This window comes from Nomascus leucogenys, chromosome 8 (assembly GCF_006542625.1).
Source record: "Nomascus leucogenys isolate Asia chromosome 8, Asia_NLE_v1, whole genome shotgun sequence".
Classification (NCBI taxonomy): domain Eukaryota; kingdom Metazoa; phylum Chordata; class Mammalia; order Primates; family Hylobatidae; genus Nomascus; species Nomascus leucogenys.
In genome coordinates, this window is record NC_044388.1 from 98,498,986 (window position 1) to 98,526,617 (window position 27,632).

The following is a 27,632-nucleotide window of genomic DNA, read 5'->3' on the forward strand; positions in this document are numbered from 1 at the left end:
TGGCTGGGGAGGGTGCCATGGCATGACCACTCAGCCATCCTGTGCCGAGCAGATGGTGCTGGCTGTCTAGTGGAGAGGTCTGCGGGACAGGGGACCTGCAGTGGAAACTCCCCAGATGAACTTGGGGACTCTCCACTTAGAGTCTCCCACTTGTTTATTTTCTTGGCCCATCCCTGGCAGGATTTGGGTGTTTGTTTAAGGATTCAGGGTTTGAGATACAAGATAACCAGCGATGAGTGTAATAGGGAGTTATGCTTGTAAATGTTGAAATCATACAGGCCAGGGCTCAAATCCCAGCTCTACCACATATATATATCCTGTGGTATAGGCTATAGCAAGTCAGTTAATTTTCCTGTTTATAAAAATGGGGACAAGAGGAAAATCTACCTCATGGGGCTGTTAGGAGTTATAAAGGAGATGATGCACCAAAAATCTTTAGCATAATGTCTGCCACATGGTAAGTGCTCCAGAAGTGGTTAAAACTCCTCCCACTTTTCTTCCTCTCTGCATAATCTAGGGACATCTTTGAGCCTCATTTTCCTCTTTGCACAATGGGGATCATGATACCTTCTTCTTCCAGCAGTTGTGAGGGTTTCAATGAGAAAGGGATGTAAACTCATTTGGTGGGCCGGGTGTGGTAGCTCACGCCTGTAATCCCAGCACTTTGGGAGGCCAATGTGGGAGGATCACTTGAGCCCAGGAGTTCAAGACCAGCCTGGGCAACATAGTGAGACCCCCCCGTCTCTACAAAAAAAACAAATAAAACAAAATTAGCTGGGCATAGTGATGTGCACCCGGTAGTTCCAGCTACTCAGGAGGCTGCGGTAGGAGGATCACCTGAGCCCAGGAGATCAAGGCTGAAGTGGGCCAAGTTTGCACCACTGCACTCCAGCCTGGGCAACAGAGTGAGACCCTGACAAAAAATAAACAACAACAAAACCAAAACCAAAACGTTATTTTGTGACTCTCAGTTCTCAGCTGAACTATGTTGCTTAAATTGGATCCCACACATCGCTCCACAAGCCAGCTACCACCCTAACAGAGCCTTTCTGTTTCCTTTTAACTTCAAACACTGGTTGGTTATGCTGGAGCTTGGGTGCAGGTACCTGATATTCCAGAACAAAAGGGTTGGGCCTTGAAACCTGACCCTTATTGGTAGCGCATCTTGGACAAGCTGCTTCAACACTGGGCCTCAGTTTCTTTCTCTGTAAATGGAAGTGATAATACTGACTTTATAAGGTTGTTGAGAAAAATCACATGTAACAGTGCATTTAAAACACATAGCATTCTACCCTGCACATAGTAGATATTCAAGAAATATTAGCCATTATGATTATTACCTCCAATGGTCAACCCTAGCCCGGTTCTGAGTAGGTAAAGAGGAGGAGGAAGGGAATTTTTCATGCAACCCTCTTGCTCAGGTAGGGAGTAGAAGTGAGGGCCAATAAAGAACTAGCATCGAGCTCCTACTGAATGCTGGGGATGCTCACAGGGACTGTCTTACTTCATCCTCACAACAACTCTTGCAAGAGTGGCATTATTAACCACGTTTTTACAGATGGGGAAACTGAGGCCCACAAAGGGCAGTTTGCTGCTTAAGGTCACACTGAGAGGTCAGGTGGGGTGGAGGACTGGGATTTGAAGAGATATTGGATTGAGTCCAGAGCCTTCCTGCCTGACTGAGAAGCTGCCTGCAGAGGTGGGGCCGGGTGGGGCTGGGTCCACGAGTGATTCAGGTAAGAGTCACCTCTGGTTTTCCAAATAGTGGGTGGGGCCCAGCAGGAGTGAGACCTCTCCAGGAGCATTACAATCCAGGCTGCAGCTAGGGTGAGCAGGAGGGCACATGATTGGTGTGGATAATGGGGAGGGGGCTATGCAGAGAGAAATCCTACCCCTTGTTACCAGGGGAACATGCCAGGGCCTGAAGTCCAGGCTGAGGTCTGGGGATGGTGGGAGCTATTGAAGGTTCTAAGCAGAATTAGGAGAGTGTTCCACATGCCAGAGGAGGGCTGTGGAAACACTTCCTCTTCCTTCAGCTATGGTGGAGAAGGAAGTGGAGTGAGAGGACTGGTATTTTACAGCCCCATAAACTTCCTGTGCAACGTCCCTTGTATAGGGAAGGAGGTCCTTGCTGCCTTAGCTGGAAAGGGCTCAGGGCCTAGGGTGAAGCTGGACCTGTGGGACAGTTGGGGGTGCTGGCCCATGGGACAAGCTGGAGAAGGCAGGGAAACTGAGGCAGGCAGTGATACTTTTGATGGCTGTCACAGCAGATGGGTGGTTGGCAGTCACTTCGATGAGGCTGGTGCTAGACCTGGTCTGTTTTTTTAATGCATTCACTACTCCTTTAGATACTCATTCATTTCTTTGTTCAAGCAACTAACATTCCCTGGATGTCTTTTATCCGCCAGATCCTATGCTTGGCCTTGGGGCTACAAGAGTGACCAAGACTCTCATAGCCTCATAAGGTTGGGGGGGCAGAGGGACAATGTGATCAGGAGTGGCACTGCTGTGGCCAGGGAAGGCACAGGGGCTTCCTAGAGGAGAGAAAGGGGAGGAGGACGCATGGTAGAGGAGGCCTCCCAGGGGATGTGGGAGGTGGACTTGCCCTATGAGTGGAAGCTCACAATCTTGAGGACTAGGATGGTGACACCAGTCCTAGACATTTAGACTATAGCTTTGCAGTAGGGAGCAGGAAAAGGTGGCCCTGTGCTGTGGTCTCTTTCCCAGGGCTGGGGCAAGGGCTAGCCCAGATCTCTCGCCTGTGTATCCAGCTGCATGCTGGGGCGGTTGGGGGTGCTGGCCCATGGGCCAAGCTGGAGAAGGCAGGGAAGGTTTGATCCTCCTCATCCCCTGAGGTGGATCAAACACAAGAAGCCCAAATTCAAATTCCACCTACCCATGCCAGCTCCCCTTCCCTGGATATTACCATCAGCATTGAGCCAGAAAGCTAGGTGTCCTCAGTACCTTTCTTCCCCTAAGCTCTAGTGCTAATCGGTTACCAAGCCATGGTACTTCTGCCACCATTTCTCTCATCTACCTTCTCCCCACTCCATGCTCTTGGTCCTGCCTCATCCCTGAAGGGCTAACTTGGCACCCTGCCTGCTCTCTCGGACTCCATCCTCTCCTGTATGGCAGCTGTGTTGAGATCTGCGGTGCTGGTCACAGAGCCTGGCTGCAGTGAGGGCTTAATTGCTCCATGCTGGAACTGGACCAGTCCTCAGAGACCATCTGATCTGCTCATTCTGTTGTTCAAATGGGGAAACAGAGGCCCAGTGAGGCCTAGCAGCTTGTCTAAGGTCACACTATGGAAGAAGTGACTTGAACTCACTTCTGATTCTGAGGCGAAGGCTCTTCCCATCAGTGCCAGGGCCACACAAGTGTTTCTTGTTTTGAGTGCAGACAGGTGGCTTGGAAGTCAGCAGGAGGCACAGGTGTGGTGACTTGATGGGTTCAGGGCCCAAAGGGAGGGAGGGCCTGGGAGTGGAAGATGGAACCTCATTCAAGCCCATCGCTCCTTTCTTCTCACCAGAAACTCCCCCTTTCTTTGGACAACTGGACCCCCACACCTCCACCCTGTCCCCATCCCTTCTGCTGATAATCCCATCTCCTTGCCCTGTGAATGCCAGGGGGCCCTTGATTTGGGGAGGAAAGGAAGGCTGAAGCCGGTCCCGGCACCCTGAGAGCTCCAGGCCCTTCACCTGCCCCACTCCTTCTCCAGGTCTGCCCTGGCTTGCTCTGTCTCCCTAGGGCAGCTGGCTTTTGTCCCAGGGGAGCATGGGAACAGCTTGGGTGAGAATGGGGGAGGGGCTTCCCAGCAGGTCTCACCTCTCCCACCTGGCATAATTTCTACCCTGCACCCAGCGATGCCCAGGAGCCAGCACAAGAACCTCTGAGCCCTCCTGCTGGCTTTCCCCACTCTGGGGCCCACAGGATGGCTGGGTGTGCCGGGGAAACTGAGGGAGATGACTTGTGGGTGCCAGGACCAGGGGACTTTGGGTGATCTTGGACCTATTCCTTCCTCCTTCTAGGTGTTTCCTGAGCTGGAGAAAAGGAGAGCTGGATGCTGGGATTCTGTAAATTCAGTGGTGGATGTGAGTCTGGCTACAACATGGACCCTGGCCAGCCCTGGAATCTGAGTTCAGAGATCTTTGAAAAAATGCCTTCTGATAACTGAGCACCTACCACATGCTGGGCACTGCACCAGGAGATTTGTGTGCATTCCCTCATTGAATCTTACAACCACCCTCTGGGATGGTTTTTGCTATTAAGCCGATTTTATAGATGAGAATACTGAGGGCTAGAAAAGATAAGTACCTTGTCCAAGGTGACACGGTCAGTAAGCTGTGGAGTCTGGATTTGAACTAGGCTCTCTTGGACTTTGGAGCCCGGTCTCTTCATTTCTGGCAGAGACCTGTGGCTTCAGAGGGCCGAGACCAGCCCATGGGGGAAGTAAGTCCTTCCTGTTGATCTGTCTGAGGAGTAGTGAGTTTCTCATCTAGGAAACCACCAGCAGGCCAGGCTGGACTGCCCCATTTCTAGCCCCCTTTCTGCTCTGCGGACTGCCCCATTTCTAGCCCCTTTTCTTCTCTACCCTTTTCTGTAGAGTGCGTTAGACCCATTTTACAGAAGGGAACTCTGAGACCCTTTCTTCTCTGCGGGGCAGGGTGTGTGGTTCAGAGGAGCCGCTTCCATCCTCAGTTCTGTCCCTCAGCCCTGGGTGACCTCAGCATTGAGCATCGTCTCTGAGCCTCAGTTTCCTGTCTATATCTGGTGCCACCAGGCATTAGAAACGTAAGTGCTTCAAGGATCTCGGGTGAAAAGCCGCCTTAGCAGCGATCATACACTAATTAATAAAATGCCTTGGCCGGGGCTGGGCAGAGGAAGTAAGCGGGCAGCCGAGGTGACAGCTGGAGGGAGGAGCGGGGGTGGAGCCGGGAAAGGGTGGGGAGGGGATGGGCCGGAGCTCCAGGCAGTGTGCGAGGCGCACGCACAGGAGCCTGCACTCTGCGTCCCGCACCCCAGCAGCCGCGCCATGAGCCGTGAGTGCGACCCCGGTGTCCCGCGCGCCCGGGAATTTTCTTGGCCTCCTGGCGGAGCCTTGAATGCCAGGCTCAGCCCCTCGTCTCTCTCCTCTGCAGGGAGTCTCTTGCTCTGGTTCTTGCTGTTCCTGCTCCTGCTGCCGCCGCTCCCCATCCTGCTCGCGGACCCAGGGGCGCCCACGCCAGGTAGGCGGCCCCATCCCTCCCCATGGGAATCCCTGGTCCTGCGCCCCTGGCCTGGTGTCAACCCCCTCCTTTCCCCTCCAGCGGGCCCGGCTTCCCCTTTCTGCTCGTGGTGCTGAGAAAGGGGACTGAGGCTGTTTTTTGGTGGGTGGGGGCTCCCTGAAGCCCCCCGGGGGTGTGGCCTTGGCTAATGAGCTATCTAGTTCTTTCAGGGGAAACAGCAGACTGGGATCTGGTGCCAACTTGGGGAGAAGGGACAGTCCCTATCCATCCCCCTCACCTGTTCTGGCCCCCAGATGTCTAAGCAGCCTCTGCACCCAACAACCCCGCCGTTTCCTATAGGGGCCTCTTTGGGAGGAAGCCGCAGGCACCAAGGGAAATGAGTTCCCTTTCTCCAGCCTCTAACCGTCTGGAGAACCCATCCTGATTCCCATTGCCAGTGGAGAAGGTCTCCCCTGGTGAAGACCTCGGGAGAACATGGGAGATGGAAATACATTTAGGAGCCGGGATGCTTCCTCTGGGGTGTAAGAGATCCCCATTGAGCAGATGAGGAAACTGAGGCTCAGTAGGTGCCACGATCCCCCAAGCTCACACAATACATGGTGGGCCCAGGATCTGAACTCAGGTCTGTCTGCCTCCACACACTTTGCAAGGTCTTTCCACAGAAAGCTGCTTCTACCCACAATGGACCCTGAGCCACTTTGGGTTTCATGGGGGAGGTTGATGGAGAAATTCCGCCCTTCCCTCCCCCATGCATGTGCCAGGTTCCAGGTGAAGGAATTTAGTTCCTGGCTCAGCCAACCTTCCTCCCCCAGCTCACTGCTTCTGTGTGTGTGTGCGTGTGTGTGTGTGCGTGTGTGTGAGCGTGTGTGTGTGCGTGTGTGTGTGCATGTGTGTGAGCGTGTGTGTGCGTGTGTGTGAGTGTGTGTGTGTGTGTGTGCATGTGTCCCAGCTGGACATAGTTTCCTTCACCACCTAGCTGTGTAAAATCTCTAAAATGAGGCCCAGAGAGGGCAAGAGGGGGCAGAGGGAATCTGCACTTTCTGCTGTGATGCTCTAAGGACCTGGTGCGTAGGGGAGAGAGGAAAGATATGTACATGGATTTTGGATCAGACCAAGTTTCCTGAAACAGGCTTTGGGTGGGTGGCATTTAGGGAACCCAAAGAGAGGATGGAGGGTGCTCTAGAAAAGGGTTTGGGTTGAATAAAAGTCTGGTTTATGGGAAGAGGAGGAGGAAGGCTCATGTGGCCAGCACTTTAAAGTTTACAAAGGTTGATTGTGGACATCCACCTCTTTGGTGCTTTCAACAGCCCTGCCAGACAGATGCGTTAGACCCAGTCTACAGAAGGGGACGCTGAGGCCCAGAGGGAGTGAGGCCACTTGTCTGAATCCTCACAGTGAGCTGGTGGTGGGGAGTAGAAGGGGCTCATCAGGCTGCCTCGCTGACCCATCTTGTCAGTCCCTGGATCAGCCCAGCACTTCCTCTGAGGCCCCATCTGGCCTCATCCAGGCACCCTTGGTATACAGGTCCCACCCGTCTGTATTCTTTTTTAGTCCATTCACTAATGCACAATGAGCCACGGTCTGTGCTATTTTGTTTTTTGCCTTTTCTGTTTCCTTTTATATAATAAATGTTTACACGGAATTGTTTTTTTTCATTCCCAAGGACTTATTTATGCCAGTCTTTGGCTGGGGCCTGGAGACACAGAGCTGGGAGGAGCTGACAGGCTGATGGTGGAGCCAGAAATGCCAACAGACTGTCATCCAAGGGGACCAGGGCTGTGCGGAGCTCATGGGAGGAAGCAGGGGTGTGGGGAGCCCAGGGGAGAGAGCAGGGGTGTGGGGAGCCCAGGGGAGAGAGCAGGGGTGTGGGGAGCCCAGGGGAGAGAGCAGGGGTGTGGGGAGTCCAGGGGAGGGAGCAAGGGTGTGCGGAGCTCAGGGGAGGGAGCAGCTGCCTCTCAGTGCAAAGAATTGAGGGAGGCTTCTTGGATCTGATGACATTTGGACTGGACCTTGAAGGAGGTGGCGGGTGGGGGAAACATTAAGAGACTTGACCAGGAAACACCATAAGGGTAATGTGGAGCAGGAGGCTGAGGATGGATGCGTAATGTGGGGATGAGACTGGAGGCCAGAAAACCAGTTCCGAGGCTCCTGCAAGGATCTAGGAAAGAACGAATGACAGGTGGAGTGCAGGGGCAGAAGGTCTGGGTTGCCCTCGTATTTCCAAGTCTGTGAGTAAACTGAGGGCCAAGCTACTTGGGCATCTGCCCCAGGAAGCCAAAGCCTGTGTTTTGCCTCTAGAGGCAAAGGAGATGAAGAGATGAGGGCTGCACTCACCTAAGAGGGCAGGCGGAGGGAGAGAATGCTGCTTTCGCTTCCCTGGTGGATGAGGAGATGGAGGCCAGCCTGGAGGCAAGGCTGTGTGTGTGTGTGGGGCGGGGGTAGGGGAGGCCCTGAATGCTCAAGTACTTCCCCTCTAGTCTCTGGACTTGACTCAGTGCCCATCTTCTAGATGGGGATAGGGCATGACCTGGCAACCAGAGCTGCGTGCCAGGCACAGGAGCCCCAGGCCAGCTGACCCAGGCACATGGGGCAAGATCCCAGCTGTGCCAAGGCTGCCCGGGCATCTGCGCCTGCTCTCGCCAGCACCAGTTGGGTCTGTGGGCCGGGAGAGGGCTTCCCCTCCAGCAGGCTCTTCCAGCTGCTGGGCCTAGTTATCTGGGTCTGGTGCTTAGGTGTGGGAACTGGGGCCCAGGCCAGACCAGTCAGGGTCCCCCACCTTCTTTTTTTCTCTCTGGCTGCTAGGTCGCCAGAGCCTCTCTAAATATTATTCTTTAGGGGATTTGGGTCCTGCCTCTTCACTGGGCAGTCTTGCAGCCTGACGCCTGTGCATCCTGGAGGACTCGGTGTTCCCTGGCTGTGCCTGTCCCCTAGTCACGCTCAGTCCTGGACCTGGAGCCCTGACTTTTGCGCTAGGCGGTGTTCCTTGCCCAAACCCTTGGGAAGATTCTGGAACCAGGCAGTCCTGGACAGTCCTCATCTGTGGGGATGGGGACTAGCAGCTTGGCCTTTCGGCTGTGTGTGTCTGGCATGCAGTGTGGTGTTCTGATCATCTCTGCCTCCGCGTGTCTTGGGGACTCAGTGAGAGCAAATGGGATGGTTCTCTGCTGATGGGGCAGTGGTGGGAGGGTTGTATTGATACAAATAATGGAGAGGGACAGATTGCCTCTACCCAGAGTAAAGGGCCTGGACGTCGAAAGGAAGGCCTCCTTTAGCCCCCTGCTAAACCCCCTTCATGGGATATACAGAAAAATGAGGCTCCAGAGGTGGGAGGGACTTGCCCAAGAATGCACAGCCAGTAAGAGCAGCCACTCTCCAATACAGCTCTCCCAAGCAACCACTTGGTGCCTGGCCCTGTGCTGAGTATGGGGGGCTCAAAGTGAATTAGACTTGGTACCTGCATCTCCCTGGTTTTCTTTCTTGATGAACAGGGGTGTCCTCCACTGAGCACAGAACTGAGTTGGCATGAAAACATGCAGGATTAAAGTTAGACCGAAGGAAGGCCTTCCTGTATGAATACTTCCTAAAGGTCTGGTTGTGGCAGGAGATGGTGATCCCCCTGGGGTCCTGGTTTCATTCATTCTGGATTTTCACGGCTCACTTTGAAGAAATGTGACAAATCCACCTCACCTGGGTCATCCCCAGTCTGTGCATCAAAGCGACTCTCCCTTTCCATCCCTTCCCCAAATCCAGTCCTGAGCGCCTCCAGGAGTAGGAGAAGGAGGGAGTTTAAGTCTTGGCTCCGCAACTTCAAAGCAGTGGGGTCTGGGCAAGCCTCCTGCTTTCTCTGGGCCTCACATTCCTCACTGTGCAATGGGGAGTCTCACCTACCTCTCCTAGGAGTGCTGGGGAGATAAATGAGTGTGGGTGTGGAAGGTTGTGGGCTTGGTCGGCTGGAGCCCTGGCTTTCTGGCTGGGCTGTGATGGTCCGGCTGTAGTCTAGTGGCACCCAGTCTCCTCTCCGCCCACGCTGACACCTTGGGGCACCAGCGGCAGGCCCACTGTTGTCCTTCCTGGGAGAACTTTTCCTGCCCCGGAGCAGTGGTGTTTATGGAAAGAACATGGGGGTAGGGGAGGGGGGAAGCTGGACGGGCCAGCCTGGGAGGGAGGAGCCCCCAGCTCTGCACAGCCTCTCTTGGCAGAGAGGGTGTGGGCAGCCGTTCCAGCTTCAGCATCTGGAGCTTGTGGCTCTTCTGCCTGCCGAGGCAGAGCTCTAGGGCCATCGCCGGAGGCCTTCTGGCTCCACCTCAGACAGCTGTTGAGGGCCTGGAAGATGAGGGACTCCTTTTGGTCAGGCTGGGGGTGACCAATCTCCTCACTTCATTTTATTTATTCCACAAACATTCGTTAAGCTCTGGCTACCACATCTGGATCCCAGACCTGGTTAAGCCCCAGCTGTGTGCATAGCCTGTGCTGGGGGAAGAGAAAGCCGGAAGGGAAGGGGGGATCCCTTCTCCTGGAAGCTTATGATGGAGAAGAGCAGGTTGAATTGGAAGCCGGAGCCAGGGCAAGGGAGAGGGAGTATGGACATTCGGGGAAGCCTTCTTGGGGAGGCAAGGCATAGGCTCAGCTGATTTGGAGGAAATGTATTAAGGAGGCTAACAGCCTGAATGAAGGATGGAGATGCTGACGATTTGGGGCTAAGGGAGGGGCTGGCGCAGAATGTTTAAGCTGCACGAACCTCTGGAGTTCATTTTGAGATCTCTGCTGTGGCAGGGATGGGGAAATTCAGCCTAGGGGAGGCCTAACCCCTGTGCCCTTAGAGTGGTAGAACTGAACCGTGAGTCCTAGGGGACCTTGTGTGCCAGGGTTGGGAGCTGGGCAGTGGGTGCTACAGGGGCTCCTGGGCGGGTGAGAGAGCCAGGCCAGCAGGAGGGGCAAGAAGAAGAGTTCTAGCAGAGTGACAAGTCCTTTCTAGGGGGAACCAGACCTCTGAGCCAGCACGGGGGCTGATCCAGAGGCCTCTTGGCCTTTCTGGGCCTGTGGCTGGGGGAGGTGGGGGCTGGGATACTGCCAGGCCCTTTCCCTGGATCCTGCCTGTCAGGTTCGCCTGTGGCTGCCTGATAAAGCCTTTTTGTCCAGCCTTCTTCCCCTGACCCCTCCCTCCTACACCCCTGCTGGGGCCATTGTGGGGCCGTGGGGAGTTGCCAGGGCTTAAGCAAAACCATTTGCATGATTCTTGTGGTCCTTGCTTGTGTGTGTGTGTGTGTGTGTGTGTGCGCGTGTGTATGTATGTATGTGAGGTGGTGTTGCCGTCTTCGACGTGGGGACCAAGAGGACTCTGCTGCCCAGGTCAAGCCCTGTGCTGTGAAGTGAGGAGACTGAGACCAGGGCAGGGGACAGGGGGCAGGTCTTGCCCAGGGTCATGCTCTCTGATCCTAGCACCCTGAGATGACAGCATTTCATCCTCAGCTGTTCCGGCCTTTCACTACCCTTTTGACCTGCAATAACCAGTTGCACAAAGAATACATGTTCCCTGTAACGTTGGCTCTGAGCCCAGATAAGGAAGTATGTTTGCAGAAAGGAGCCTGGCGTTTTCCGTGTAAGGTCAGAGATGGAGCCTCCTGCCAAGAGCCAGGAGGTTTTGGTCTGCCCAGCTCTGTTCTGTTTCCTTGGCCAAGTTGTCACCTCTCCCTGAACCTCAGTTTCCTTCACTGAACAGTGGTGGTGGTGGGGGTGATGGTGGATCCTACTGAACCTGAGGAGTCTGTCACTTTGCTGCTAAAGAATCACTGAGGCAGATTTAGCAAGGGGGTGCTGGTCTGAGGGATCTAGGTTAGATGCCAAGAGGGATTTCCTTATAGAGTTTCTCCAGGAGGCAGCAGGGCGGATGCCAGGGCTCCACGCACCCTCCCAGGAGATTTTCCAGCCCTGTCTCTCCTATTCCCTTGGTCTGTGACCCTCCTCTGGATCCTAGAGCCCAGACCCCACCCTGATGTGGGCCAAGTCTGATTCCATCAGGAATGGGGGCTGAGGCGGCCGAGACCTTGGAGTCCCCCTCCTCCTGCACACCCACCCTCTGTCCCCGGGGTCTGGAAAACTTCTTTCCTTAGACTTGGCTGCTGAGGCTGTGGGGGTGGAGTGGAAGTGAAGGGATGGGCCTTTGGTCTGGTGAGCCTTGTGGGGTGATAGGTCTGGCTTTCCCTTTTTCTGGCCTCAATTTCCCCATCTGCAATGTGGACATTATGATATCTGCTCTTCTCTACCTTCTGCAGAAATGGAGGAATGGTGAGGGATCTCATTTTCCTAGTGTTCAGGTGCTCAGAGCCTGGGGTGGTGGTCTGGGAGAAGTCCCCCTCCTCATCCTTGTCCCTTTTCTGACCGCCCCCACCGCCCCGGCCTGCTCTTGCTGCTGGACTCTGACTAGGCAGGAAGTGAGCGCTCTAGAAGCCCGTGGCTGTGGAACTTTATCAGCTTTTTCTTAACCTTCAGTGTCACAGCCGGGGACTCTTCTCCTGCCACCGTTTGGTGGCAATAGGGAGGGAGGGGGCACTTCCCCTGGGGGCCTGATGTGGGCTAGGCTGGAGTTTCAGAGCAGGGCCTGGAAATGTCAGGATGGGGGGTTTATGTTCACAGAGGTGGGAACAGGGGGCCCTTGGGGGAACCCTGAAGCCCTGGCACCCAGTGATTCAGGATGGAGCTGCAACTTAAGTCCATGCCTCTGGCCCCTCATTCCCCCATCAGGGGCTAGATAGGGGTCAGGAGGCCACCCTAGCATGGTCGCTGACCTCCATTTCTCACCCACAGTGAATCCCTGTTGTTACTATCCATGCCAGCACCAGGGCATCTGTGTCCGCTTCGGCCTTGACCGCTACCAGTGTGACTGCACCCGCACGGGCTATTCCGGCCCCAACTGCACCATCCGTGAGCTGGACCTTCAGCCCTCACTCCCTCCATCTTGAGCCCTTCTGCTCCCCGGGCCCCTTCTCCTAGACCCTAACTTCCTACCCTCCTCTGTGGCCCTGGCCCTGTTCTCCTTCCTTGCCTGGCTCTGCCCCTCTCCCTTACCTGGCTTCAGCATGAGCTCTCACTCTTGGTCCACCCTCACTCCCTGCTTCTGGGTTCCCTGGTGAGTCTTCACCACATGCCCTGGCCCCTGTCCTCACGCCTGGTTCTGGCTGTGTCATGTGTCATTGCTCCCAAGGTTCCATCCTTACCCGCTTCCCCATAGGTGCTACTCTGTTCCATCCTGGCCCTTGTCCTCAGTGCCCCATCTTCCACCCTGGCTACTTCTGGTCCTGGCAGGAGGGACCAACTGAGTGACTCCCACTGCCCCTGCAGCTGGCCTATGGACCTGGCTCCGGAATTCATTGCGGCCCAGCCCCTCTTTCACCCACTTCCTGCTCACTCACGGGCGCTGGTTCTGGGAGTTTGTCAATGCCACCTTCATCCGAGAGATGCTCATGCGCCTGGTACTCACAGGTGGGTGTCGGGCAGGGCCCCCTGACCTGGGGGAGCAAGCAATCCTGCTAGTCCTTTTGGATTCTTGGCATCTGATAAGGGTAGTGGGTGGGGAGAGTCTATGATGCCTGGTAAAATAAGCCCCAACCCAGGAGGAGGCAAGAACTGGGGTGGAGCTGGGGGTGGAAACACCCTTGTCACCATTATTTTTGCTCTCTGCAGTGCGTTCCAACCTTATCCCCAGTCCCCCCACCTACAACTCAGCACATGACTACATCAGCTGGGAGTCTTTCTCCAACGTGAGCTATTACACTCGTATTCTGCCCTCTGTGCCTAAAGACTGCCCCACGCCCATGGGAACCAAAGGTAAAATGGGGTGAGGAGCTGGGCCTGGGGATCACAGGAGGTGCTCAGTTCTTCTCTTTGGGAAAAATCAGGCAGAAGAACAATTATTGACCCAATTCTGCAGATGGCTAGACCAAGGCAAGACATATGACATGTCCAGAGCCTGGGCTTGAGAACAGGAAAGGGCCGCAGAGGGTCTTGCCTGAGGTCACCTAGAGTCAGACCAATGTTTCCATAGTTCCAGGGTGCCTCTTTGCTTGATCCTTTCTTCTCTAATGATGAGTTGGGTCCTGCTGGGGTGGAAGTGACTTAGAAGTTGAGACGTAGGAAAGAATGAATAGTGAGCTATTTATTGGGTGCTGTCTCTGTGTTTGGTTCTTTACAAATGTAAATAGTTTTACATGCTTCACCAGTGTAAGGTACAAATAAGTCACATTTTTTTCTTTCGTTGCTCAAGACTCCACTTAGCCACACTGGCAGGGGTCTTCCTTGTAAGACTTCCCTTGTCACCTGTAATTATCCAAAAACCTGGGATATTATTCATTTCAGACCCATCAGTTCAGCGTCAAGTACAGAGAGGACAAGAGAGACTCATCAGTCCACCGCTGCTATACTTCAGTTCCTGCCACATGGTGGCACTGTTGAATGCCAGTCCTGTGCAGCCTCATGGTTATGTGCTTTTTTGGGTTCAAAACCTTGCACCATGTCCCTGCCTGGGTGTCAAGAGCACTACTGTGACGGTTTTCCATCACATGGTTAGCTGCTATTCCCAAAGCATGACCATTCTACCAGGATAGCTGAGTCTTGCCAACTTTGCTGAAATCAATGCTTGCCCAGTGTCAGTGAGTGATGATTCCAAATTATGGTTGACAGATCACTCCCTCTAACTTCCCTTTTGGTGGATTTTCTTTAGGGGTACTTGATATTTTTTCCTGCCAGAAGAACCCAGTCAGCCATCTTAATCCAAGTAATTTCCATTGATCTTGAACCTTCAACATCAGGGCTCACATCTTGATGCATTGTGAAGAGATGTCTTTACCAGAACTCAAAAAAATTCTGTTCCTTTCTGTGAGGGCATTGGGTGACAACTCATTTGACACTGACATAATTAAGGAAGGCCTCTCAATACTTATTCTAAGGATGACTTGTCTTTATGCCAGACATAGAAAGATTGGCATCATTTAAAATGGGTTGACAGGGCCAGGTGTGGTGGCACACGTCTGTAATCCCAGCACTTTGGGAGGCTGAGGTGGGTGGATTGCTTGAGCTCAGGAGTTCAAGTCCAACCTGGAAGACATGGTGAGACACCTTCTCTACAAAAGAATACAAAAGTTAGGTGGGTGTAGTTGTGTGTGCCTGTAGTCCCAGCTACTCAGGAGGCTGAGGTGGATGGATCAGTTGAGCCCAGGAGGTCGAGGCTGCAGTGAGCCATAATTGCGGCACTGCACTCTGGCCTGGGCAATAGAGTGAGACCCTGTCTCAAAAATAAATAAATAAGTAAGTAAATAAATAAATAAATAGGTTGGCAAACTACAGCCTGCAGGCCAAATTCAGCCCACCTCTCCGTTTTTGTAAATAAAGTTTTATTGGAACACAGCCACACACATTTGTTTATGTGTCATCTATGACTGCTTTCCGGCTACAATAGCAAAAACTGAATAGATGTGACGTGTCTGTATGGTCTGCAAAGCCTAAAATGTTTACTATCTGGCTTTTTCCAGGAAAAGCTTGCTGACCTTTGATTTAAAAAATTCTACCCACTGGTTCTCTGCCATGCTTACATTATCTCTTGCAATCCTCAGATTCACTGTATCAAATGTGTATCATTTGCCTCTTTTTAAAGATGGAGAAACTGACACTCAGAGAGATGAGATGACTTATCTGTATTCACACAGCTAGCAAATAGCATAGTCAGTTGCAAACACAGGCTACCTTGACTCAGGGCAAGGGAGTTCATGTTTGTTTTTTTCTGTTTCTTTATTTCTTTTTGGTGAAATGTTTCATTATGGAAAAATTGCAAAGATACACAAAAGTTGAGAGAAAAGCAGAATGAACAATGTACCCATCTGTCAGTTTCAACATTTATCCACAGTTTCTTCATCTTATTTCATTTCTCCCCTCTCATATTTTTATAAAGTATTTTAAATCAAATTCTAAAAATCATGCCACTTAAAATTCTAAAAATCATGCCACTTCACCCGTAAATACTTCTAGGGTCTTTTGGTAGAGAGTGGGTTACTTGGTGGTGGTGGGGAGGTGGTCCTGAGGAGGCCACTCTGGGCTTCCTGCTTGGGCAAGTTTGCTTGGTGAGCCCAGGTGTCCCCAGGGCAGCAAGATCCAGATAGGAGAAGCTACTGCTGTTTCCTACCCCCTAACCAGGGAAGAAGCAGTTGCCAGATGCCCAGCTCCTGGCCCGCCGCTTCCTGCTCAGGAGGAAGTTCATACCTGACCCCCAAGGCACCAACATCATGTTTGCCTTCTTTGCACAACACTTCACCCACCAGTTCTTCAAAACTTCTGGCAAGATGGGTCCTGGCTTCACCAAGGCCTTGGGCCATGGGGTGAGTACCTAGGAGGGGCTCAGGACTGCTCTGGACCTAATTTGGCACACCCATGTCATCGACAGTGGGCCAGAACCCTGGTGACCTGAGGGAACCCCTCTCTGTTCACAGGTAGACCTCGGCCACATTTATGGAGACAATCTGGAGCGTCAGTATCAACTGCGGCTCTTTAAGGATGGGAAACTCAAGTACCAGGTAGTGCTGGGCCAGGGGGTAGGGCAGAGGGAGGGGTCTCCCATGGTCTCCCCCGGCAAAGACTGCTTGGGCGGGGCGGGGGGGGGAGGTCTGGGTCATGTCCTGAGAGGGCCAACCATGGGAGTGGGAGGCTTGTGCCAGGAGTGACAGTATACCCTGGGAGGAGGCAGCAGGTATGAGAAGCCAGGGAGGAGCAGACGTGGCCTTCCACGTCAGCCGGGGAGGTGGATTTTGGAGCTCAATAGGAGATAAACATTTGTAGTCTGCATTTATTTATTTATTCCACAATATTAATTGGACACGAGAATATGCCTGGCACAGGTGATTGAGTAGTGACCATCATAGTTATGGGCCCTGCCCTCAAAAAACCACAGACAAATTCTAGGATGCTCATTCTATGAGGGCTTTTGTCTAAATCACAACTGTCCAACAGAAATATAATGTAAACCACATACATAGTTAAAATTTTCTAATGTCCATATTAAAAGAGGGAAAAAGAAACAGGTGAAATGATTTTAATAATACATTTTACCTAATGCAATATGTCCAGGTAATTAGCATTTTAGCATGTAATCAATACATTATTAATAAAATATATCACATTCTTTTTTCATGCTGAAGCTTCAAAATCTGGTGTATATTTCACACTCACAGGACATCTCAATTTGGATGCTCTGTTTTCACTGGAGTGATCTAATCTGTATTAAGATTTCATAAAATGTACAGCTGAATAAGTAGAGTGACATGTCCGACTTGTTCCACGCATACTTAAAGGTTTTCCAATAGCTGAAGTATCAGTTTTAAAATTCAAATAGAAATTAAGATAAACCTAAATAAAGTAAATTAAACTAAGTAACATTCTGTTCTTCATTCACACTAGCCACATTTCTAGTGCTCAGTAGCCACACGTGGCTAGTGGCTACCATATTGGATCGTGCAAATCTTAGGCAAGTACCAGAGCAAAGTTTGATGCTGAAATCTTTAGGGCTAAGAACGGTACTTGGCATGTAGTAGTCTCTTGGCATGTATTTACTGAATGAATGAAGAAGCTGCCATATAATTAGGTACACTTGTAGCTGCCACCAAGGAGAAGCTGTGAGTGCCACTAGAGTGTTTGGATGATGGGTAAAACTTCCCTAGGAAGTTACAAATAAACCCAGAGTTGCATGAAGGATGAGGAGGAGTTAGGGATGCTGAGAATGGGAGAGGGCTTTCCAGGTAGAGGGTTTAGCAAGTACAAAGGCTTAGAGGTGGAGAGCAGCTTGGTGACTTGGAGGGAGTGTAAAAATGGGAGTGTTTGCTGAGCCTAGTGATCGAGGGTAAGAATGAATTTACGGGAAAGTGGAGATGTCTGTGGGGACTGTGTTAAGGAATTCTACTTTCTGCCAAGAGCAGAGAGAGTACTTGGAAAGGTTTTAAGTCAGCTCATGATGCAAGATTTGTTTTTTTTTTTTTGTAAAGGTTTTTTTTTTTTTTTTCTTTTTTTCTTTTTTGCTTGGGTGCAGTACAGAGACTGGCCTGTCTGGGGATTAGGAGTGGACATAGGGAGCCCACTTAGGGAAAGGAGTCAGAGTGGAAGATGAGGGGGCGTTGCTTGAGGTAGTGGTGGTAGAGATGGAGAGCAGGGGACTGATTTTAAGAGACATTTTGGAGGTGGAATCAACAGCCTTGGCTGAGGGGAACTGGCAGCTGGAGGCAGGAGTGGGAGGGAGTTGGTTGTGGGCAGCTGTGGGTGACCCCCAACCCCAGGTTGCCAGGCGGCCCCATCCCACAGGTACTGGACGGAGAAATGTACCCGCCCTCGGTAGAAGAGGCGCCTGTGTTGATGCACTACCCCCGAGGCATCCCACCCCAGAGCCAGATGGCTGTGGGCCAGGAGGTGTTTGGGCTGCTTCCCGGGCTCATGCTGTATGCCACGCTCTGGCTCCGCGAGCACAATCGTGTGTGTGACCTGCTGAAGGCTGAGCATCCCACCTGGGGCGATGAGCAGCTTTTCCAGACGACCCGCCTCATCCTCATAGGTGAGGACTCCAGACCTGCCCTGCCCTGGAAGGTCATGCCCTCCATCCCGAGAAGTGGGGGGCGGGGGGTACTTAGAGGTAGAGGCGGGATTAGAATCCTCTCTCCTCTGCTTAGTGGCTGGAAGACGTTGAGCAGGCCTCTCAACCTCTGTGAGCCTCAGTCTCCAAATCTGTACATTGGGGTGAATGATGATTATAAGGATTTATTGAGATCATGAATGGGAAGGCAACTAGCACATAGCAGGCCTTCAGATAATGGATGACTGTGATGGTTGATTATTAGCTGGGTGATTCAGCACATTTGATTAGCCATCCCCCGTGTGCTGCACCCAGATGCACACTTGTGGTCCCCAGCACGTGCAGGATCAAACTGTAGCTTGCCCGGCCTTCAGGAATCTTCATGTGCCCTTCCCTGCATGTATCTACCTTCCTGCAGTTTGGTAGCTTCTAGGTGACTCAGGGACAGGATATTTTTGTGTTCCCTACGGGGGCGAGTCTGCAACCTAAAATGTCAGATGGTTTCCTGCCTGGGAGCTTGGCCCCTGACATCCCTGTCCAGACCATGTTCGCTCTGAGTCACCAGTAACTCCCTTCCCCCACCTCTGGGCACCACTGGGCATGGCTGGTCACAATTACAGAGCCTAATTCACTGGAGCCATGAAGAGCCAGGCATTAGGAATAGGAACAGTCATTAGAGGGAAGAGGGGCTGGTTCTGAAGTTTCAGCATCGCAAAGACCTTGACCAGAGAGAGCTGGAGGCTGTCCAGCAAACTGGCTGGAGATGAAGCTGTGACCAAAGGCAGGACCCTAGGGCACCATTTAACTTCCCTACAACCTCATGAGCCAAGTATGATTACCCTGTGAAAATCAAGATTCAGAGAGGTTAAGTGAATTCTCCAGGGACACTCAGCAGATGGAGACTTTTAAGTCTGGTTGCTACCAAAATTTATGCTACTTCCACTCCATCACAAAGGGGGCTCTTCTTGAATGGGAAGGGGTTGCAAGCCTCAGTCTTATCTGTGACATGTGAGTATTGGAAAGGGATTCCCCCTCGTGTCTACACTTAGTATTCCTACTTTTGGCTGACATATATGGACACCCCTTCTTATGCCAGGCGCTGTGCCAGCAGTTTCGCTGTATTCATTGTCTACTTCTCTCAACAACCCTAACATAGTATTGCATTGATGTTATTATTATTATTATTTGAGATGGAGTCTTGTTTGTTGCCCAGACAGTAGTGCAATGGCGTGATCTTGGCTCACTGCAACCTCTGCCTCCTGGGTTCAAGCGATTCTCATGTCTCAGCCTCCCAAGTAGCTGGGATTACAGGTGCCCACCACCACACCTGGCTAATTTTTGTATTTTTAGTAGAGACAGGGTTTTGCCATGTTGGCCAGGCTGATCTCGAACTCCTGACATTAGGTGATCTACCTGCCTCAGCATCCCAAAGTTCTGGGTTTATAGGCATGAGCCACAGCGCCCGGCTGCACTGATATTATTGTAACACACATTTTACAGTTAAGGAAAGTGAGGTTCTGAGAGATTAAGTAACTTGGCCCAAGCTCAGGTGGCTGGAAATGGTAAAGCCAAGATTTGAATCCAGGTCTGCTGATCCCACGGTCTGTAGCTCCAGGTCAATTTCCAAAAGCCAATTTGTCTAACAGTTAACAGGCCTGAATATCAGTTTCTTACAATGTCTAGTTGCCCAGTTTTAATTTTGTTACAGAATGTTCAATTTGCATCTTCCCTGGCTTTTTGCTTTCTAGCTGGTTATAGCTACAAATGGGGCAGAGGAAAAATTTATTTATAAGAATCCTGTTATATAAGAACATATAGGAAATATGTTTTTTGAAATATATTTAGGGCTAGGCTCCCCTTCTGTCCTCAGTATTCTCTTTTGCCACTGCAGCAGCTCTGAGTGGTCTCCTTGAAGTCCCCCTCTATCACCGAGGGTGTCAGCATGATGACAGCTCTCACCAGTAAATCCTCCACTTTTCCGTCTTTTGTAGTCTCTCCACCAGAAGGGCTTCAGGAGGGAGGTCACAAGACCAATTCTTGGACACCTCCTTTGCATGTCCTGCTTAGCTGGGCCTAGAACCTCCCTCTGAAATGTGGGAGTAGCTGGTGCTCTTGCCTTGAGACCTCAGTCAAAATAGACCAAAAGTTCTATTTTCACATCCTGTTACAAAGAGACAAAATGGAAGAGGCCAAACAAAATTAAACATCAACAGCAAGGCCAGGTGTGGTGGCTCACACTTGCAATTTCAGAGCTTTTGGGAGGCTGAGGTGAGAGGAGTGCTTGAGGCTTGCAGTTCAAGACCAGCCTGGATAACATAGTGAGACCCCCATCTCTTAAAAAAAAAAAAAAAAAGCAAGCTGGGTGTGATGGTACACACCTGTGGTCCCAGCTACTTAGGAGGCTGAGGTGGGAGGATTGCTTGAGCCTGGGAAGGTTCAGGCTGAAGTGAGCTGTAATTATACCATTGTACCCCAGCTTGGGTGACAGACCAAGACCTTGTCTGTAAAAATAAAAATAAACACCACCACCACCAACAATAAAGAGACCAAAAGTAAGCACCTCTCATCAACCGGCCTGCTTTCCAAGCTGGGCATCTAAATCACTGTGCTTGGCTGACCTTATTTCCAATCCTGCCCTGCCCAGGGGAGACCATCAGGATTGTCATCGAGGAGTATGTGCAGCAGCTGAGTGGCTATTTCCTGCAGCTGAAATTTGACCCAGAGCTGCTGTTCGGTGTCCAGTTCCAATACCGCAACCGCATTGCCATGGAGTTCAACCATCTCTACCACTGGCACCCCCTCATGCCTGACTCCTTCAAGGTGGGCTCCCAGGAGTACAGCTACGAGCAGTTCTTGTTCAACACCTCCATGTTGGTGGACTATGGGGTCGAGGCGCTGGTGGACGCCTTCTCTCGCCAGAGTGCTGGCCGGGTAAGCCCCAGAGGAATGCTGGTGAGGGCAGGCGGGCTGAGGGATCCAGCAGACCTGGGTCCAAATTCCAGGTTCTTCTTCTGTAAAATGGGGCTAATGTCACTTCTACAGGGCAGTTGTAAGCATTCCTGCGTGAATTCATTGGTTCATTTGTTCATTCCACAATACCAGACATTACTCCAGGTACTGGAGATGTAGTGGGAACAAGACCTATGTGGTTCTTGGCTCATCTTTTAGTGCTCACACCCTAGAAAGTGATGGCAATCATATGACAGCTAACAGCATTAGGGCCCTTACTGTATGTCAGGCACTGTTCTAAGAGCTTCTCCTATGTTATCAGAATTCTAAGAGTATGTTATAAACCATAGTACAAAAGCCCACCATGCTCTGGGAGTCATGGAGGGACATCTGACCCAGAGTTGCAGGTTATGGGAAAAGAAGTGACATCTGAGCAGAAATTGGAGGGAGGGATAGAGATTTCCCAGGGTAAGAGGTGGTGTTAGTGGCAGGGGATGGCTGTGTTCCAGATAGAGATGACAGCATGGGTGAAAGGCATGGAAGTCAGAGGACATGGCAATTTGAGGAGCAGAAGGACATTCAGGGCATGGTATATGTAACAGTGCGTGCCTGTGGTGTTTATTAAATCATAAGCCTCTACTCTGGGCTGAATTGAGGCTCCCTTAAAGTTCGTATGTTGAAATCCTAACTGCCAGAACCTTAGTATGTGACTGCATTTGGAGACAAGGTCTTTAAAGAGGTAATTAAGTTCAATTGAGGTCATTAGGGTGGGCCCTAACCCAGTGTGACTGGTATGCTTATAAGAAGAAGAGATTAGGTCACACACACAGAGGGAAGGCCACATGAAGATGTAGGGAGAAGAAAGCCATCTACAAGCCAAGGAAAGAGGCCTCAGGAGATACCAACCCTGCTGACAACTTGATCTTGAACTTCCAGTCTCCAGACGGAGGAAATAATTTCTATTGTTTGAGCCACTCGGTCTGTGGTGCATTGTCATGGCAGCCCTAGCAAACAAACACATTCTCTTTCCCTGGAATTCCCAGCCAATGCCTTCCTCAATCTCCCCTTCTCCACATTCGGAAGCTCCCATCTGCTTCATCGCAGTCTCTGGCTCCCCCGTTGCCTCACAGTCCTCTGCTTCTCTCTAATCCTTGTCCCTAAACCCTGTCACGAACCTGTGGCACACATGGATTTCCATTTCCTTCTGGTAATTTGACTGAAATTAGCATTTGCTGCCCCGGTGGGCAGCTGCTGGCTACTTTATGGCCTCTTTGTAGGTTTCTTTATGGTTCTTTGTGGGGACACAAGACATGAACAGAGACAACAGCCTTTGTGTGAGGCTGGGCGGTTTTCAGAACGTTTTCAAGGAATGACCATGATGATGTGCGTGAAAAGCCCTGGCATCGTACCTGGCACAAGGCAGAAAGGCCGCAGAGATGTATTGACTCTCAAGATTTTTTTTCTTTTTTTTTTTATAAATAGAGATGGGGTTTTGCCATGTTGCCCAGGCTGGTCTTGAACTCCTGGGCTCAAGCGATCTGCCCGCCTAGGCCTCTCAAAATGCTGGGATTACAGGCGACTCTCAGGATATTAAGAACAGTTGAGTGATGATAAGACAGGGCTTCCCCTGATAACCATTGTCCATGGCTACCCTCTCAGGGGTTCCCATGTGACCGATACTGAGATAACAGCTTTGCATAGTTTATCCCATTTAAATTGACCACCGCCATATCAGGTAGATGCTCTTCCCTTCCCCATTTTTACATATGCGGGAACTCAAACTTAGCTTGAATAGCTGCCCAAGGTCCCTATATTAGTTTCCTCAGGCTGCTGCAACAAAGTACCACAAACTGGGAAGCTCAGAGCAACAGATGGAGGCTAGAAGTCTGAATTCAAGGTGTTAGCGCTGCCATGTTCTCTCTCAAGGCTCTATGCCTCCTTGGCGTCTGGTGGTGGCCGACAGTCCCTGGCATTCCTTGGCTTGCAGAGGCATCGCTCCAGTCTCTGCCTCTGTCATCCTGTGGTGCTCTCCCTGAGCTTGTCTTTCCTCATTTTATAAAGACACCAGTTATTGGATTGGAGCCCACCCTAATCCAGTAGGATCTCATCTTAACTTGATTACTTTTGCAAAGACTTCATTTCCAAATAAGGATGCATTCACAGATGCAGAGACTTAGGACTTCAACACATACTTAATATTTTGGGGAACACAGTTCAACCCTCAACAGCCCCACAGCTTGTAAAGCTGTAATTGGCACCATCCTCTCCTTGCTTTGCTCATATGATTGCATCCAACCATGCCTTTCTTTTTTGCCCAATTATAGTTGTTCTATCAAAATGACTATCTCTTAAGTTAAGCATGAATGTTATTATTTCATCCTAAGCACCAGAGCTTTCTTTTCTTTCCTTTTTTTTTTTTTTTTTTTTTTTTTGAGATACAGTCTTGCTCTCTTGCCTGGGCTGGAGTTCACTGGTGTGATTTCGGCTCACTGTAACCTCCGTCTCCTGGGTTCAAGCGATTCACCTGCCTCAGCCTCCCAAATAGCTGGGATTACAGGCACCTGCCACCACGCCCAGCTAATTTTTGTATTTTTAGTAGAGACGGGTCTTTGCCATGTTGGCCAGGCTGGTCTTGAACTCCTGGCCTCAAATGATCCACCCGTCTCGGCCTCCTAAGGTGCTGGGATTACAGGCATGAGCCACTGAGCCTGGCCAGCACCAGAGCTTTCTTTAGACTAATGCGCCTTGACTGTTAGTAATCAGAATCTTTTTCTGTAGCCTTTTTTATCTCACCAGGTTACCTGGGCTTTGAGTTCTATTTTCCCTCCCTTCACAGGGGGTTACACTAACTCTTGGTGTAACTCAACGGACTGGGGAGCAGTGTGAGCCACAAGAGAGGTCCTCCTGGTCCATTCCATGCTTCAAAGATGAGGAAGCTGCCGGATGTGGTGGCTCATGCCTGTAATCCCGGCAGTTTGGGAGGCCGTGGTGGGAGGATCATTTGAGGCCAGGAGTTTGAGACCAGCCTGGGCAATATAGTGAGACCTCACCTCTACAAAAATAAAAGAAAATTAGCCAGGCATGGTGGCACGTGCCTGTAGTCCTAGCTACTTGAGAAGCTGAGGTGGGAGGATCGCTTGAGCCTGAGGAAGTTGAGGCTACACTGAGTCAAGATCGTGCCACTGCACTCCAGCCAGGGCAACAGAGTGAGACAGTGTCTAAAAAAAATCCCACAAAAAAAAAAAAAAATGAGGAAGCTGAGACTCAGAGGGGCTTCCTGAGAGAGCATGACAGCAGCAGGCCCAGGGGCAGGCCTGCAACATCACATCTGCTAGGCTGCCCAACACTCTCCATCCTAGCTCAGAAGGGACTCCCACTGGAAGCTCTTGTCCCAGGAACTTACCCAGGCTCCAAGACAGCCTGGCCCGGCTCCCAGACCACTGCTGTGCTTCTCTCTTGGCAGATCGGTGGGGGCAGGAACATGGACCACCACGTCCTGCACGTGGCTGTGGATGTCATCAGGGAGTCTCGGGAGATGCGGCTGCAGCCCTTCAATGAGTACCGCAAGAGGTTTGGCATGAAGCCCTACACCTCCTTCCAGGAGCTCGTAGGTGAGCAGCTGTTTCCTGGATGCAGTCCCTGCCCTTGAGGGACTGGCAGCAAAGTCAGGGAGACATCAAGGAAATAGAACGGGACAATACATGTGGCAATGTGTAACAACCAGACTTATAACGGGTGTGGAAGTGCTGTGCCAGGGTGGCAAATAATCCTGCTTGGGGAGAGAAGGTGACTTTTCAGCTGGGTTTGGAGAACAAATGGCATTTTCAGTGGGAGAAGAGAGGGAGGAGTGTTTTAGGCAGAGCAATAGAAAGTACAAAGGCTGCCGGGCACGGTGGCTCACGCCTGTAATCCCAGCACTTTGGGAGGCTGAGGCGGGTGGATCACGAGGTCAGGAGATCGAGACCATCCTGGCTAACACGATGAAACCCCGTCTCTACTAAAAATACAAAAAATTAGCCGGGCGTGGTGGCGGGCGCCTGTAGTCCCAGCTACTCGGAGAGGCTGAGGCAGGAGAATGGTGTGAACCTGGGAAGCGGAGCTTGCAGTGAGCCGAGATTGCGCCACTGCACTCCAGCCTGGGCGACAGAGCGAGACTCCATCTCAAAAAAAAAAAAAAAGAAAAAAGAAAGTACAAAGGCATAGAGGTCAGACAGCAGGTATCTGGGGAAAGTCATAGATGTGGCTGGGGCAAGGAGCTTATGTTGTGGGGGTGATTAGTGATGGGAGGTTGGGGCCAAACCATGTAGAATCTTGGTTTTCATACTAAATATTTTGAGTTTTATTTGGTCTAGTGCTTTCTAAGTACCCACTTATGGGCCAGCTGCATAAAAATCATTTAGAAAGCTGATTAAGATACTAAATCTCAGATGCCTCTCCTACAGATTCTGATTCAACCAGCCTGGGTGGTGCCCAAGAATCTGCATATTCATATGAATAGAGTATATATACATATATATGAATATATATATGACTAGAGTATATATACATACATATCAATATATGCATATACATATCTATACATATATACATATACACACACATATATATGTGTGTGTATATATATGTGTATGTGTGTATGTATATATGTGAGTGTGTGTGTGTATATATATATGTGTGTGTGTGTATGTATATATGTGAGTGTGTGTGTGTGTGTATATATATATATAATTTCCCCCAATATCCTCAGATGTTGGGCAGCTAAGTTGCCAGCCCTTGTCACATACAATGGGGAGCCACTGAAGCAGAGTGTGACATGGCCCATGAGAGTTCCCAATGGAGGATGGATTTGAGGAACTGGTCAGGGAAGCAGGGAAGCTCCACATTTGTCTCCCCTTGGCCACTATCCATGAACATGTGGGTATTGCAGAGTGGAGCAGATTCTGTGAGTGAGTTCCCTGTGATCCTGGAACAGCATCTTAGTTATTCTTTACTCTCCCACGACAAATGGTCCCCGGGGGCAGAAGGAACACTGCCACTGAATTTCTGTGTGAGCTCGGACATGTTACATCTTTGAGCTCCAGTAATAAAAGGGCTTGGCCCAGGCTAAGGTCTTGAAATCTGTCTGTGAAGGAAGCAAGATGGGGAGCATTCTCCCTTTTGTAATGATCAGGTAATTAGGGCCCAGAGTTGCTCAAGGTTATAGGCTGTTTGGTGGCAGATCTAGGCCCCTGACTTTCTCTTTAGTAGCATTTTCCTTCCCTAGACCCTGTCCCTGAGGGGGGGCAATTTGTGCTTTTCCTCTTGTCCCTTTTCCCCAGTGCTAACCACGCCAAATTCTAGGGCACATGCTCAGTTGCTCAAGTTATTCTCCTGGAGTCCCTATTAGCTCCAGAAAAAGGTGGACCTGGAAGGATCCCACCCTAGGTTGACCTTAATGGCATCATGGATCTGATGCTAGCGTTTCCCCTTATCTCCTTGTAGGAGAGAAGGAGATGGCAGCGGAGTTGGAGGAGTTGTATGGAGACATTGATGCGTTGGAGTTTTACCCCGGACTGCTTCTTGAAAAGTGCCATCCAAACTCTATCTTTGGGGAGAGTATGATAGAGATTGGGGCTCCCTTTTCCCTCAAGGGTCTCCTAGGGAATCCCATCTGTTCTCCGGAGTACTGGAAGCCGAGCACATTTGGCGGCGAGATGGGCTTTAACATCGTCAAGACGGCCACACTGAAGAAGCTGGTCTGCCTCAACACCAAGACCTGTCCCTACGTTTCCTTCCGTGTGCCGGATGCCAGTCAGGATGATGGGCCTGCTGTGGAGCGACCATCCACAGAGCTCTGAGGGGCAGGAAAGCAGCATTCTAGAGGGGGGAGCTTTGTGCTTGTCATTCCAGAGTGTTGAGGCCAGGGCTGATGGTCTTAAATGCTCATTTTCTGGTTTGGCATGGTGAGTGTTGGGGTTGACATTTAGAACTTCGAGTCTCACCCATTATCTGGAATATTGTGGTTCTGTTTGTTCTTCCAGAATGCTGAACTCCTTGTTAGCCCTTCAGACTGTTAGGAGTGGTTCTCATTTGGTCTGCCAGAATACTGGGTTCTTAGTTGACAACCTAGAATGTCAGATTTCTGGTTGATTTGTAACACAGTCATTCTAGAATGTGGAGCTACTGATGAAATCTGCTAGAAAGTTAGGGGGTTCTTATTTTGCATTCCAGAATCTTGACTTTCTGGTTGGTGATTCAAAGTGTTGCGTTCCTGGCTGATGATCCAGAACAGTGGCTCATATCCCAAATCTGTCAGCATCTGAGTGTCTAGAATGTGGATTTGATTCATTTTCCTGTTCAGTGAGATATTATAGAGCGGGAGATCCTAAGGTCCAACAAGAATGCATTCCCTGAATCTGTGCCTGCACTGAGAGGGCAAGGAGGTGGGGTGTTCTTCTTGGGACCCCCACTAAGACCCTGGTCTGAGGATGTAGAGAGAACAGGTGGGCTTTATTCACGCCATTGGTTGGAAGCTACCAGAGCTCTATCCCCATCCAGGTCTTGACTCATGGCAGCTGTTTCTCATGAAGCTAATAAAATTCGCTTTCTAAAGTTGCCTGTTATATATCTCTTTTGGTCCCATCCTCCAAAGCAGAGGCAACACTGGAACGTGGCTAGCCTTTCTCGTAGCCACGGCTGGGCGTGCTAAAGGTTGCAGCATGAGACTTTCTGCTGGGATCCTTGGGCCCATCACTGTATAGACATGCTACCACTGGTGCTTCCTTTCTCCCTGCCGGCCAGGCACTGCCCTTTTCAGGAAGTTCTCTTAAAATACCCATTGCCCCAGCCCTGGGAGGTATAACATTCAGTTCCCACCATCT

At 50.9% G+C, this 27,632-nt stretch overlaps 1 protein-coding gene across 2 annotated transcripts; it reads left to right on the forward strand.

Annotated features, from left to right (window-relative positions):
- The first annotated feature begins 4,493 nt into the window (after positions 1-4,493).
- PTGS1 (prostaglandin-endoperoxide synthase 1) lies at positions 4,494-27,366 on the forward strand. Of its 2 annotated transcripts, XM_030817768.1 has the most exons (12): positions 4,494-4,791; positions 5,139-5,225; positions 5,565-5,787; positions 12,030-12,146; positions 12,564-12,704; positions 12,906-13,049; positions 15,408-15,589; positions 15,701-15,784; positions 17,559-17,805; positions 20,468-20,643; positions 24,236-24,383; positions 26,254-27,366. In XM_030817768.1, exons 3-12 carry the CDS (start codon positions 5,769-5,771, stop codon positions 26,607-26,609), a joined length of 1,614 nt encoding a protein of 537 aa, XP_030673628.1. In that variant the 5' UTR covers positions 4,494-4,791; positions 5,139-5,225; positions 5,565-5,768; the 3' UTR covers positions 26,610-27,366. The 2 variants fall into 2 exon arrangements, with proteins under 2 accessions (XP_030673628.1, XP_030673629.1); XM_030817769.1 differs by lacking the exons at positions 4,494-4,791; positions 5,565-5,787 and adding an exon at positions 4,959-5,039 and having other exon boundaries at positions 20,468-20,754.
- Positions 27,367-27,632: the final 266 nt, after the last annotated feature.